At 43.8% G+C, this 14,912-nt stretch overlaps 1 protein-coding gene across 1 annotated transcript in view; it reads left to right on the forward strand.

Moving 5' to 3' along the window:
- Positions 1-14,912, forward strand: part of LOC121003259 (toll-like receptor 13) — a 93,372-nt gene that overhangs the window by 68,740 nt on the left and 9,720 nt on the right. Inside the window, exon 2 of the mRNA XM_040434956.1 lies at positions 220-2,944. Coding sequence (XP_040290890.1) covers positions 261-2,944 — 2,684 coding nt within the window. The 5' untranslated portion in view covers positions 220-260. The remainder of the gene's footprint in view (positions 1-219; positions 2,945-14,912) is intronic.

Here is a 14,912-nt window from a genome sequence, read left to right on the forward strand (position 1 = left end):
ACATTTGCACTTCCTGTCACTAGATGATAAAAATTCTTCTGCTGTGTGACAGTAGGGAAAATAAAATAAAATATATTTCATCAGTGCTGATATAGCATACAAGAATATAACTTCAAATCTCAAAGCATGTAGATATTATTTATTGACTATTGCTTTCATATGATTTTTATGCTTTTTGTATACTAATTACATAATGGTATCCATTTCTATTCTTTTCAGATCACAACTGATTCTTTTGTTTGAGGAAAAGAAGTTCTGACATGAATTATTATTGCACATCAAAACAAATAATCTTGTTACTAATATTAGTACAGATTGCCACTTCTATATCTGCCTTTGGATATGCAAAGTGTTTTTTGGCCTATGAGAACTCACAATATGCAAACTGTATAGGACAAAGGATTGTGAATTTGACCCAAGCCATTCAACATCTCCCCAATAAAACGCAATGGCTGAATGCTTCACAAAATTACATAGTCAGAGTGGAACGCAAAAGTTTTTTCCATTTGCCCAATCTTTTAGGGGTTCAGCTGAACAGAAATCAAATCAGCACAGTTCAGTCTGGGGCATTCCAGAATTTGAAGTATCTTCATTGGCTGGACCTCAGTTACAATTCAATAAAAAGTTTGGACAATTGGGACATAAGTGATTTAACAGATTTAAGGATTCTCAACATTGGTCATAACAATATCAATACAATACAAATCGTGAGTTTAACACCCCTGCATCATTTACAAGAACTTGACCTTTCTTATAATTATATTACAAACTTTGCAACTGTGGCAGAAGCTGTAAACAATTTAGCTGAACTATCCACACTGAATCTGAGTTCTAATTTGGTGACCAATTTATCTAATGCTCAGAGATTGATAACTCTACAGTCACTGAAGATTTTAGATCTGAGCTCTAATGCCATTGGTGTCTTAGACCTTAGTTATTTCTACATGCCCAATCTGAGTGGTCTCATGGTCATGAAAAATAATATGGGTGCTATAAATGCTAGCTCCTTTTTAAATGTACCAAAATTAGCTAAGATCAACTTTGATGAAAATCCATTAAACATTTCCTTCCTTCTGGGAATCCAGCTTCCTAATCTGACAGAACTTCACTGGTCAAGCATGAGACCCAACCTTGACAATAAGTTGACTATTCCATGCCAGGTTTTCAAGTCTTTACCAAAATTACAAGTTTTGTACATAATGCGCTCAAAAGTTTCACATTCCAATATTGGAAAAATTGGCGAGTGCACCAATCTAACAACCCTTGTTCTTTCAACAAGTTCTTTTAGGAACCTGATTAAGAGGGATCTTCAGATGTTTAAGTACATTAAGGTTCTATATCTTAACAAGTGTAAAATAAATACAATCTGGAATACCACATGGATTGGTCTTAAGTTTCTCCATACCTTGATCCTAGAGAGAAACAATATTTTGTATTTACAAGACAGATTATTTAGCCCTCTAACTGGTCTTCAGTATTTGGACCTTTCAAAAAATTCTTTAACTTACATTAACAGCAGATCATTTGAAGACTTAAACAAGCTCAAAACCCTTATTCTGAGAAGTTGCAAAATAGCAACCATTAAGCCATTTACCTTCAAAAATTTAAGGAATCTAAGCTTCCTAGACATTCGTGACAACAGTATATCAAGAATTAGAGGGAAGTCATTTGACCATCTCAAAAGACTTGAAACGCTGTTATTGTCAGAAAACAAAATACAGTCAGTACAGGGTAATGGTCTTCAAGAGCTTGTGTTATTGAAAAAACTAACATTAGCTAATAATAACATTTATAAAGTTTCAAATACCACTTTTCATTCTCTAAAAACTCTCAAAATCCTGAATATCAGTGGAAATGCACTAAGCTTTAATAAACGTGATTCTGTTAGTCCCTTTCAAAGGCTTAAGTATCTTGAATCATTAGATATAAGCTACCAAAGACGACGCTACAAGGATCCCGTTTCAGAAGCACTTTTTCAAGGCCTACGATCCCTTAAACAGCTTTATATTCAAGGTATTCCAAGCTCCTTTTTCAAAGATGTATCTTTTTCATTTTTGCCCAATTTGACAGAGATTGATATGACTGGGACCTTCCAAGGAGCTGATTTGTATTCCATGGTGGAATTAATCAGAAAATGTAATCAAATAAGATATCTTTGCCTTGATAACAATGAAATCACAAATATTCCTGTAGATACCTTTGTTGGGTTTAATCTGCTGGAAAACCTTTCTCTGAAATACAACAAACTTAAGAACATTAGTGAACACCTTGTGAAACCTTTGTCTAACTTAAGAAATTTTGATCTGTTTATGAATCCTCTCTTATGTTCATGCGAAAATTACTGGTTCCAGAACTGGTCTAAATTTGACCCTCAGGTGCAGATACCATTTTTAGAATCATACATTTGTTTTGGACAAGTAACCCATGAAATCAGTTTTGTGAACCAGGATTTAAGTTTTTGTGGGACTGACATATCTCTTTTTTTTTTCATTGCATCTTTTGTTTTAACATTGCTCCTCTTGGTTGCAAGTCTTGTAACAGTTAAACTGAAGTGGTCCTTACTTTACTTCTACCATATGATGCAAGTTTGGCTTCGATGGAGAATAAAAAAAGGGAAGAAACTCTACGAATATGATGCATACATATCCTACTGCTCAGAAGATGAAGACTGGGTCATAAAAGAACTTTTGTTCCATTTGGAAAGCAAAGGACAACGCAAGTATAAACTTTGTTTTAAATCTAGAGATTTCATTCCTGGATCCTACCATATTGATAATATCCAAGAGTCCATTAAAAATAGCCGCAAGACTTTGTGTGTAGTCAGCAGAAATTATTTGGAAAGTCAGTGGTGTAAAGTAGAAGTTGAAATCGCATGTTCAAGAGTCTTTTATGAGAAGGAGGATGTATTGCTTGTGGTGTTTTTGGAAGAAATCCCAAACTTCAGGTAAGGGTAATCATATGATATGATGGCTTTTGACTTTAGATTTCATAGGAAAAATGTGTAGTACCTAAGGACCTGAATAATTTGGAAATATCATATAGCAAGAAATACAAAATATCAATGTTTCATCTAGTTAGTCAGACAGGAAACAATAGAACTACAGGAGTAACTTGAAGCTGCTGAGCCCCAGTGAAAAATTTACAAAAGCCTACCCCCGCGCCCCCCAATTAACATGTTCTATGTATGACACTGATGTTCTCTTATGTGGCTGAGGGGAATTTGGGCCCCCTCAGGCACTAGGTTCTGGGTGTTCTGCTCCAACTGTACCTACACCCCAGACTGGAACACTAGGATCACTTTAAGCTGAATAGTATGTTTAGTGGCTACCGTCATTTTAAGTAGTACACAATATGTAGTAGTTACATTTCCACTTGGTGGAAAACTTGCAGCTGAACAACAGGAAGATCTGCAGAACACCAATTAGGTATTGGAATTATTTAGATGTCTCTTGGGGGCCCTAATAGCTCTCACTCGAACTGACTGTGCACCTGTGAGTCTTAAGGAGGGTAACTCTGACATAGCCTATCCTATCTAAGCATACTTTGCAGGGTTGCACATTTTAGTGCCTTCTAGGTACCTCAAGACTAATAGGCCATTACCTTTCTCAAAAAATTCCTCCTGACCACTGATGGCTGCAGACATACAGAGGTGCACACAACTAAAAACTAGTGATTTTTTTTACTAGAGAGTGGTCCCTGTCCTCACATAGTGTTATCAACACGGTTTGAGTACAAGAATAGAGATAAGGAGAAAACAGCTTGCTTATCCTGGACCAGCTGTAACAGTTCTGTAACTATGACATCATTGAGAAATTTCTTTACAATTCAGTTTTTGTTACGTTTGCAGCTGCAACCTGGGAGGAGCAGATTGAGGATGGGAGTGGTAGTAGTTCTGATACACAAATCTCAGTGGAAGTCCACACACCAATCCTCTCACCAATATCTCTCTAGTGCTGTGCAGCAACAGGAGGGCACACCCTTTCTTCTCCCTGGAAACATCCCGGCAGTAGGGTGCCCTTGCTGTTAAATGTTTTTTCAGGGTTGAAGGCAGGAGATATAGGTGCAGTGGTTGGTGAAAGGTGATAGCATCAGTAACCAAGCCAGTTGGGGCAAATAAATAGGTCTCTCTTGCAGAATAGGAGTGGTAGAACATCCATCAGGATCAAGACACAATTCCAACAACTATTCACAGTGCAATCCTTTTTCAATAGCAATATCTGGTTAGAAAGCAGCAATGAAAGGGTGTTGTGGTACTCCTCTCTCCTTCTCTAAATTCTCTCTGTTCCAGGGTACTGCGATTATATCACTTTGTAATATTCATACCTTTTGTGCCTTGCACGAAGAGGAGTCACAATAGATGCTGTTCGGTCAACTGGAGACACTTCCACTTGTACCTCCAACTCTAGCACGCCCTCTTTTGTAGGTCATTAGGCAACAAGTCCACACTACACACATATGGTTCTCAGACCCCAGCAACTCAGTTTTCTGGTTCCCATATACCACATTCTAATTTCTGGTGCCATTTACACAAACAGTTGGCAACACCAGCGTGTACAGCAGTTTACCAGCTCTTAACCAATATGCTAGGCAAGCTATGACTTCCATGACCTAAACTGTTCCCTAGGGCCTACTATCTTCAGTTTTCCAAGACACTGCTTGTGGCCACTGTGTGTGTGTGTGTGTGTGTGTGTGTGTGTGTGTACTGGCAGGCAAGGCCCAGACCCTAATGGATGACACAGTAGCCAGAATCAGGCCCTAAATTCAGGCCCGAGTCCAGATGCTGTAACTGTCATTTATTACTTCCCTGGCCTCATTCCCCTACCTGTGCTCTCCATAACAGCAGGAGTAATACAGTGATCATCATGACTGCTAGGCTGAGTAGCACACAGGTCTGGGATCATTCTCCAGCCTGTGCGCTCTACTGCTCAGCTCAGCAAGCATGAGGACGTCACTACATCACGGCTGCTGCTGGGGAGAGCATGATGTTTTACATTCATCGGCGGGACGGGGTTAGGTAAATATTCATTTTTATTTTATTAACACTACAGGGGCTTCACTATTGTAAGAGGAGCACTGTGGGGCCAACACTACTGTAATGGCGCTAAGGAGCCAGCACTACTGTAATTGGGGGTATAACTTCTTTTTGGGGACACTAAGGAGGCATTTTACTTTGTTTGGTCACTAAAGTAGGTGACTACTGTGTTGGGGCACTAAATAAGCATGACTACTGTGAAGGGAGAACTAATTAAACATTCTACTGTGTGGGAGTATTAAGAGGGCATCTCAACTGTGAAGGGGCACTAAGGGAGCATTCTATTGTGATGGGGAACTAACTATTGTGTGGGAGCAATAAGGGTACTGTGGGGGGTTAGCTCTTCTCCGGGGGTCATTCACACAAGTATCTTCGCCAGACACCAAGTTTCAGGTCCAAACATCGCTTTATTTGGCACCTCAGCAAAACAAACATAAATGATACTAAATAAACACCTGCCCGGCTGGGCTCTAACTAAACATAACATAACCTGACTCACCTAAAGCACCATTCACACACGGTCATAACATGCGGCTTTCCCAGCCCAATGTCCATCAGCCTCCTAGCTGTACAGAGCACCGTTCACACACGGTCTAAAGTCCAGGGCCTTTATGGGGGAGTGTGGACCAGTAGTCCTCCCGACTCCGGCCTTGTGACCACTTGCGCCCAAGCGTCACAGCGTCCCCCAACAATGTGGCTAGCACCTAGCCCCGTGGCCCCTCAGCCAGCCCAGCTGAGACCACTCTTCCAGAGCCTCCAGCAGGACTGTGTTTCACAAAAACTCTGTCTCCTTCCCCAGACTGAGAGCCACACCCAAGTCCAGCAACAGTATTAAATACCATCCCTGGACATGGGCATATTCCAAAAACCCCGGACTGGAGCAAGGGGAACAGGCACCCACCCAACACATTGCCTGTTCCCAGTAAAAGCCCGCCCTGGACTAGCTGGAGCCAGATAAGCTAACTGTCTTGGTGTCCACCAACTAACTTGGTGGCCACCTATATCTAGGGCCTTTACTTCACCAAGGCCGGGCCCCTTGGTGACACACTCCTGGTGCAAACAACACCCCTTTTTCATGTTTCCCCGGGACTTTACTGCACCCATCACTATTCATATTGCCACAGTACATATAAAGCCCAGGCCGCATATTTTCCAGTGCTGGACTTTTCCTGTCCAGCATTAGCAATCTGTCACTACCAGAGCTTTGAGATTTTCTCACAGCTCTGTTTCTCCACCCCTGTGATGATGTCACTACCAGAGCTTGGAGGAGTTCTCACTGCTCTGTTTCTCCGCCCCTGGGATGAGGTCATTACTTTCTGTTTCCTTCCTCCCAGCTGTTCCTCCTATGTTTGATTTCTCTGCCTTTAAATCACCCCTCCTCCTTTGTAGAGTGTGGATTATATTTCTCATTTGAGTTGTAGCTCTTGCTTGAGTATCTTCACTTGTAAGCTATCATTTCACTGGACCTGTGTTCTGCTGCAGCAAGTACTCCGGATATTGCCACCTGTCTTTGGATCCATCTTCTCTGCTGCCGCAGCTCCTTCAGCTAAGTGTGCAGACATTGTAGTGTATCTGTTTGTTTTCTGACCGGATCCGAGGCGACCACGGTTCCCTCCATATACTGAGCAGGGCATCGGTGGCCGTGCCCTTTCCACTATTGTAGGGGTTACAGTGGTCATCAGTCTTAGGTACGCGGGCATGCCTCGTTCCACCATTAGGATCCGGGTATGTGCTTAGCAGCATAGGGAGAGCTTTGAGGGTCTGACAGGGGTCACCCTTTATCCTCCCTAGTTTGGGTCCGGTCAGTGGCTCTATTTTCTGTGTATGCTCTAGTTGCTCACATACAGCCGTGACACAATCATTTTGTTTTCATATTTTTGGACTGGTGGGGGTTTGTATGGTGAGCATGGGCAATCTAAAGTAGCTGCAGGAGGAGGGGTTGCGGAGAATTGGCTTAGCCCCCCTGACTATTGGACTGTGTTCAGACTACGCTTTTTCCGTGTTCTTGGTGCTTTGCACTGGTGTCTCTGACCCGCGTGGGTCAACAGCCAACCACACCAGGACTATTCCAGGAGGTATCGGCCTGGTTGGTTCCTTGCAGCGAAGTCCAGATCCCTGTACAGAGGTTAAAGGGTGAATACCAGGTAACTACCAAGACAACGCCCTTAGGTTTAGCACAAAGCCAAACTGGTTAGTTGGCACAATGGGTCCACATCCACTGTCCTTAACATCTTGAAAGTTGGCATCAAGGAATCGGTTTCCTTTTGCCCAGCGACACCTGCAACATCTAGCGGTGCCAGCCTGTACAGTAGCCCATTGACTATTATATACATAAGGCAGCATACAGTATGGAAGTTACACAGCCACAGCAGTTAGGACACACAGCAGGGTTAACAACCAGTGGCGTACTAAGTGGGGGGGGGGGCATGGGGGCGGTCCGCCCCAGGTGTCTGCTCTATGGGGGGGGCAAGAAGCAATGAGCACTTCCATCAATACAGATGGAAGCACTCATTGCTGGAGCGCTGGGAGCTGCGGTCCTGTCCCTCACTGCTCAGCTCCCCGTGCTCTTCCCCTCCTTCAGGCCAGTAGCGCACAGAATGGTGAAGCAGGGAGACTTCTCCCTGCTTCACCATTCAGCCTGCAGGCACAGATGGCGCTGCTGTCATGTGTGGGTGGAGCCTGAAGCCCAGTATTCTGCATAAGCTCCGCCCACACAGTGGTGCAGAGCGATCTGTGTCTGCAGGGAAGAGAAATATGTGAGCCTCAGGAACAGGACAAGGTGAGTAGTTACTGTGGGTTTTTTTTTTAATAGAGAGGGGGTACAGAGGGCTTTATTACTATGGAGGGGGCACAGAGGACTTTATTACTATGGAGGGGGAACAGAGAACATTACTACTATGGAGGGGGCACAGAGGGCATTACTAATGTGAAGGGGGCACAATGGGCATTTCTACTATGGAGGGGGCACAGAGCCAGAGGGCATTACTACAATGAAGGGGGCACAGTGGGCATTATTACTGTGAAGGGGGCACAATTGGAATTTCTACTATGGAGAGGGCACAGAGGTCATTAATAGCACAGTGGGCATTACTACTATGAAGGGGGCACAATGGGCATTATTACTATAAAAGGGGCACAATGGGCATTATTACTGTGAATGGTGCACAATGGGCATTATTACTATGAAAGGGGCACAATGGGCATTATTACTGTGAATGGTGCACAATGGGCATTATTACTATGAAAGGGGCACCGTGGGCATTATTACTGTGAGGGGAACACAGTGGGCATTATTACTGTGAAGGGGCACAATGGGGATTTCTACTATGGAGGGGCACAGAGGGCATTACTAGCACAGTGGGCATTACTACTATTAAGGGGACACAATGGGCATTATTATGGTGAAGGGGGCATACTGGGCATTATAACCATAAAGGGGACACAATGGGGATTATTACTATGAAGGGGGAACAATGGGGATTATTACTGTAAAGGGGGCACAAGGGGGATTATTACTGTAAAGGGGGCACAAGGGGGATTATTACTGTGAAGGGGGCACAAAAAGGGCATTACAACTGTGAAAGGGGCACAGAGAGGGCATAACTACTGTGAGGGGGTAACAATGTGGGCATAACTACTGTGAGAGGGCACAATGTGGGCATAACTACTGTGAGGGGGCACACATCTGTACAAAAGTACTGTGAAGGTTGTACAATGAGGGCAATACTACTGTGAGGGGGTACAATTTTTTTTAAGTGTTGGGGGGGTGCCAGAGAAAGGACCCGCCCCGGGTGCCAAACACCCTAGGTACGCCACTGTCAACAACAAAGAAGAACTCAAGAGTACCATAAGGGTGGAATGAGTGCTCCACTAGAATTTTTCCAGTGGTAGTATTACTTCACAAGTTCATGTCTGGTAGCTTAGTGTACCTCCCCCTGATGTTGCAGCAGTTCAGAAATCCAGTTACTGTTTTATATAGCACTGAGTGACTTTGTGCATTACCCCCAAGGGGTTAGTTGCCTCTGGTGTGGAATAGTGTACTTGTCACCATATGATTAGAAAATGTGAATTTTCATTCTATGAAGTATGCAGTGAGTCAGAATTGACGATGGACTTTCTTCTGAAGTGAAGGACATGTTCAGAAATATGCAAAGTGGTGAGAAGAACAATTACATCTACAATAAAGCAGCAATAACGTGTAATATCCTCTAGGTGGCAATATTCCTTTAGGTATATTTAACAACCAGATCTATATAGTTGAAGACAGGAAACACACCCAGGGACGTTTTTCTGTAAGTCAACCGCAGCCATAAAGCTTCTCATGGGTAAGCATCTTCTTTGCTAGCAGACACTCACATGCATTGTCAGAACTGGTACACATAATAAAATACAGAGAGAAGGATGGGGTCACTATATTAAAAAGAATCTAAATGAATAAATATAATTGTCAGGAAAATTCTCCCTCACAACAAAAACATATAAGAGGGTTCCTAATAAATTAAAGGGGTATTCCCATCACAATGATCACTGTTAAATCTGTTAATGATTTGACAGTGATCATTTTTGTAAATACATTTTATTACCCAATTCCCACCCTTTTTGAGAAAATAAGTCCCCTCTTACCCGATTGTTGTCTTTCGTCTCCCCTGGTTACGGCCACCTCTCGCCTGTCGAATCCTGTGGCCGCGATTGTGCAGAAGACTAAAGATTTTCTCCCGGCCGGGCCGCGCAATATCCTAAACGTGCACGCCGCCGCGCATGCGCCATGAGGAGTTATTCCTGGCCAGTATAGAACAGAGCCACGAACGCGCACGCCGGCTCTGTACTATACAGGGCAGGAATAAGTCACCATGGCGCATGCACGGCGGTGTGCACGTTCAGGACATTGTGCGGCCTGGCCGGGAGAAAATCTTCAGTCTTCTGCGCAAGCGCGGCCCGGCCAGGAGAAGACATCAATCAAGCTGAGATGAGCCCGCCCAGCCGAATCCAGGAAGTGAACATCGCGCTCGCCGCAGGTAAGTATGAAAACTGCTGATGGGAATACCCCTTTAAAGCCACCGTGTCACCGCCACTTCTGTGAGAAGTTCTGACAGACGTCCTTTTCTACCTCTTGCATGATGTTCTTTGTTTTGGTTTCACTTTGTCATCTCATTTCCTTCTCCCAGGTGTCACCTATTTAGACTAATCCTCTTTCCTTTATATTCCCTCCCATACTGCCTCACTTTGCGGTTTATACTACTTCCTGGATTGGAGTGTTCACTGTTGGAGACTTCTGTTGCTGCTTGTTCAGATAAGTCATTTCATGTATTGTGTTTCCTTGCTGGCTTGATTCTAGGTGACCCTTACTCCCTCTGTATTCAGTGCAGGGAGCCGGTGGTCGTGTCCCCTCACTATTATAGGGTTTTCAGGTGTCACACAGTCTAAGTACGAGGGATGGCAATCGTCTACCTCTGAGACCCTTGTATGTGCTTAGCAGTCAGGGTGAGCTCTTAGGGTTTTATAGGGCTCATCTTTATGCTCCTTAGTTTGGGATCAAGCCAGTTGGATGTTTATTTATAAGTTCCAGCTTTCTGCAACACCATCCGTGACATTATAAACCGCCATAACCGTCTTAAGCATGGATCCGGTTTCAGCCTTGATTGACCGCATGCAAGGTCTTTCACTGGAGGTAGCAGATCTCCGTAAAACTGTGTCTCAGTTTCAGGTGACCGGTTCTGCTTGCGTTCATGGAGTTTGTTCCGAGCTTAAGATCTTCCGGATACAATCTCCGGGGGTAGTGAGAATTTTGTCCACTTTAGAGAGGCTTGCAAACTCCATTTTCGCCTACTTCCCCATTCCTCTGGTGATGAGGAGCAGAGGGTGGGGATCATCATCTCGCTGCTCAGGGATAACGCTCAGTCTTGGGCCTTTTCGCTGCCGGTGGGGGCACGGCCCCTCTGATCGGTGGATGAACTTTTTGTAGCCCTAGGGCAGATATATGATGACCCGGATAGTATTGCTCTGGCTGAATCTAAACTGCGTCTTTTATGCCAGGGTAAACAGTCCGCAGAGATATATTGTTCTGAATTTCGGAGATGGGCAGCTGATACTGGTTGGAACGATGCTGCACTCCGAAGTCAATTTTGCCATAGTCTTTTCTTTTCATGAGAGACCTGCCTCGTTGGAGTCTGCCATGTCTCTAGCTGTTCGTATTGATAGGCGTCTTAGAGAGAGAGGAGAGTCCACTCCTTCCTGTCATATTCAGTCCAAGGACAGTGGGGCGGTCTCATTCAGTGCACAGGGGCCTCAGTCTCTCTCAATCCCCTCTGAGCAGGAGGCCATGCAGCTGGGTTTGCTTTCCTCTGATAGTAGAGGATTCAGCTCTCAGAGGAGGGTATGTTTCTGTTGTGGGGGTATAAATCATTTGGATAATGTTTGCCCCTCTAGGAGATTCAGGGAGTTTTCTGAGGGTAATAAAGAAACAAAAAGAAAAAAAACATCTAAAAACTTTCCATTTGCTACTATTGGCAAGGTTGATGCGGAAATTGAAGGTTTGCCGTTTGCTTGTAGTTCCCGTTTTCTCCTACCTGCCAGGGTGGCGCTAGATAGCAAGAACATTGTTTGTGAGATTTTTGTAGATAGTGGAGCAGCTGTCAATCTCATTGATAATCAATTTGCTTTAACACATGGTTTTCAGGTATGCACTTTGGAAAATGATATACAGTACCTGTTTTTGCTATCGATTCCGCTCCACTTTCTCAAAGATCGTTAAAGGGCATAGTTCACAATATCCGTTTGACTGTGGCTGACGCTCATGTTGAGGATATGTCATGTCTCGTCCTAAGCGGATTACCTACTCCTCTAGTGCTGGGGCTACCCTGGCTCACTAAACATAACCCCACCATTAATTGGCAAGCAAGGCAAATAAATGGTTGGAGTGACTTTTGCAGAGAGAATTGCCTCACGGCATCTCTTTCAGAGGTTTCTACTAAGACTGTACCATCTTTTCTCTCTGAATTTTCGGATGTGTTTTCCGAGAGTGGTGTCCAGGAGCTGCCCCCTCACCGGGAGTACGATTGCCCTATTAATCTCATCCCAGGCGCCAAGCTGCCAAAATCACGTTTATACAATCTCTCCCAACCTGAAAGAGTCGCTATGCGTACTTATATCTCTGAGAGCCTGAGAAAGGGACACAGCCGACCCTTGAAGTCACCTGTTGCCGCTGTTTTTTTTTTTGTTAAGAAAAAAGATGGTTCTTTAAGACCTTGTCTGGATTTCGTGACCCATATCCGCTTCCTCTGATCCCGGACCTGTTTAACCAGATTGTTGGCGCTAAGAGGGGCATACAACCTAGTCATGTTCCTCTTTTATGGTACCACATGGGTACAGTTTAGTGGTTTTAGGCATCAATGTCTGTCTCCTTTTAGGAATAGTAAAATGTTCTATTGGCTATCATTCTTTGTTTGTTTGTTTGTTGCTTGCAGTTCGTTTGCTTTGTCTCACACTTTGTGGTGGGTTTACACTGCACGGTGTTGCTGCGGATCTCCTTCACAGTACGAGGACGAGGGATCACTATTGCGATCCCTCGCCCTCATACAGAATCATTGTTTATGGGCAGCAGATCGCTGTTTAGACCCGATCAATGAGCATTTCGCTTGTTCATCAGGTGATCGGCGGCACATTTAGATGGGCAGTTTGTCGGGAATAAGCGTTTACAGGAACGGTCATTCCCAATAATCCACCCAATAATCGGGCAGTCTAAATCCACCTTCAGTTTGTCTGCTTTGGTCTGGGTAAGCTGAGTTCTGTGGTATTCATAGGCAGTGTCAGCTTGCTTGTTTGCCTCCCAGAATATTAGAAATATGTTACAAATATCAACAATCCACAAATTGGTTCAGATATAAGCAATCAGAAAATATCACTATATCCTTGGCGTGATAAGTTGGCCATGCATGTTTCCTGAGAAGAAACAGAAATAGAGCAGTCAGGAACCATAAGTTAATAGAAACTGACATATCAGGATCAAATTGGGACTAATCAAACCAATCAGAACTTCTACAAATGTTGCTTTACTTGGTCATGCTCCTCACTTCTTTGGACCTTAGCCTGTTTACAATAGGGCTTAAACATTCATACCTTCTACTGACCAGTTTGCAGGATCTAAGAAACCACAGGTTTTCATATTTCAATCCCTATGGTAAACTACGCTATTCTATCCTTCAAAAAACCAGAAAGAAACAGAAAGCAGGTCAATCGGAAAGATGGATCCTTTAGATTCCATCTGCCTCATTCATTTCAATGCCGGTTGTGATATACTTTCGAATACTTCAAAAAAGTAAATATGTCGGCACTACCTTACTCTGCTCCAATCACTGTGATACCATTAAACTCTATGGAACTTGTCCAGGGACAGCAAGCAATGCATAAGTCGTACTCTGCATCAAATACTTCACAGTCCAAACAATGCGGCACTCACTATAAAATCTTTTCTTTATTCATGAATCCATAAAATACATAGGCTTTGAAGTGCAAGATGCCAGAGGCGAAAATTGACCCTGTTTCCCGCACAGGATCCCCTCGCCCAACCCCAGTGAGGAGGGAAGAGTGAAGGGCACGCTCTCCTCTGGAACCCCCCGTGCCCCTTGCTCTTCCCTGCTCACAGGGGGATCCCACAGGGGATGCAGGGTCCTTTTTCATCCCCGTTTGGCATCTGGCACTTCAAAGCCTATGTATTTTATGGATTCATGAATAAAGAAAAGATTTTATGATGAGTGCCACATTGTTTTACCTGTTGAAGATACTTTTGAATACTGCTTTGGGGTAGTCAAACATATACCACCCCAGGCAGTGGCGGTCCCACACTAGGTCATAATCCACTGTGAACCCAGCTTAAGAGAAGCAAGATCCAAAAACAGTGTCAGAGGCAAAGAAGAGTCATACCATGAAGGAACTAGAAGTGACAGAATGGCAGGCAAATGGGAAATCAGACAGTGCAAGGTCAATACAATGAGGAAAGGGAAGGCGTAATAAAAGAGCAGTCAAGAAAGAGCCGGATCAGAACAAACAATATTAGGGCTGTATTAGACCTGCAGATAGTTGACCAGATAATTGTTAACAAGCGTTCATAGGAACGCTCATTATTGATGATTTGCCTGTGTAAAAGTGCCGCCGATTACCTGATTAACGAGTAAATCCTTATTCATCTGGCGATCACATCTTTTATGCATGCTAAAAAAAATCATTGTTTGTTGGCGGTAGATCGTACCATCTAATCACTGTCTGCTGCAGGCAAACAATGATTCTGTATCGGGACGAGCTCTGACATTACTGATCGCTCCTCCTCATACTGTGGAGAAGATCGCTGCATGTAATAGCAGCGATCTCCTTCACTGACGAGCAGGCGATTGTTGGTAAGGAACGCTTCCTTCCCTAAAATTGAAATTCTGATCTGCAGGTCTAATACAGCCCTTACACTTTAACAATAGTGTAGCACCAGGATGTGTGACACAATCAGGCAGACTAAGCTCAGACAGGCTGTCTAGACATGCACTCAATTTATCTCAGGTTCCCAGGTTGGATGATAACTTTTGGGAATGAATAGACAGTTTTAGACTATACACAAACTATTGGTTGGCTTGGCTTGAGACAGAATTTTACTCCAGAGCTGTGGCACAATTTTCACACAAAATGTTGCATATTAGGTTACTTCCCCTTTTCTGTGAAGTTACATCCCCTTGGTGTAGGCTAGGTGTAATTCCCTTAAACCTAAAAGTGCCACAGATGTCAGGGCAAGACAGGTTTCAGTAGACTTCTGGGTGGCCAGATTGGTTACCCTAACAGCCTCCTGATTGGTCTGCTGACTGAACCTCCAGATTGGCCAGTCAGTTAGACCTCCTTATTG

Source organism: Bufo bufo, chromosome 1, assembly GCF_905171765.1.
Source record: "Bufo bufo chromosome 1, aBufBuf1.1, whole genome shotgun sequence".
NCBI lineage: Eukaryota > Metazoa > Chordata > Amphibia > Anura > Bufonidae > Bufo > Bufo bufo.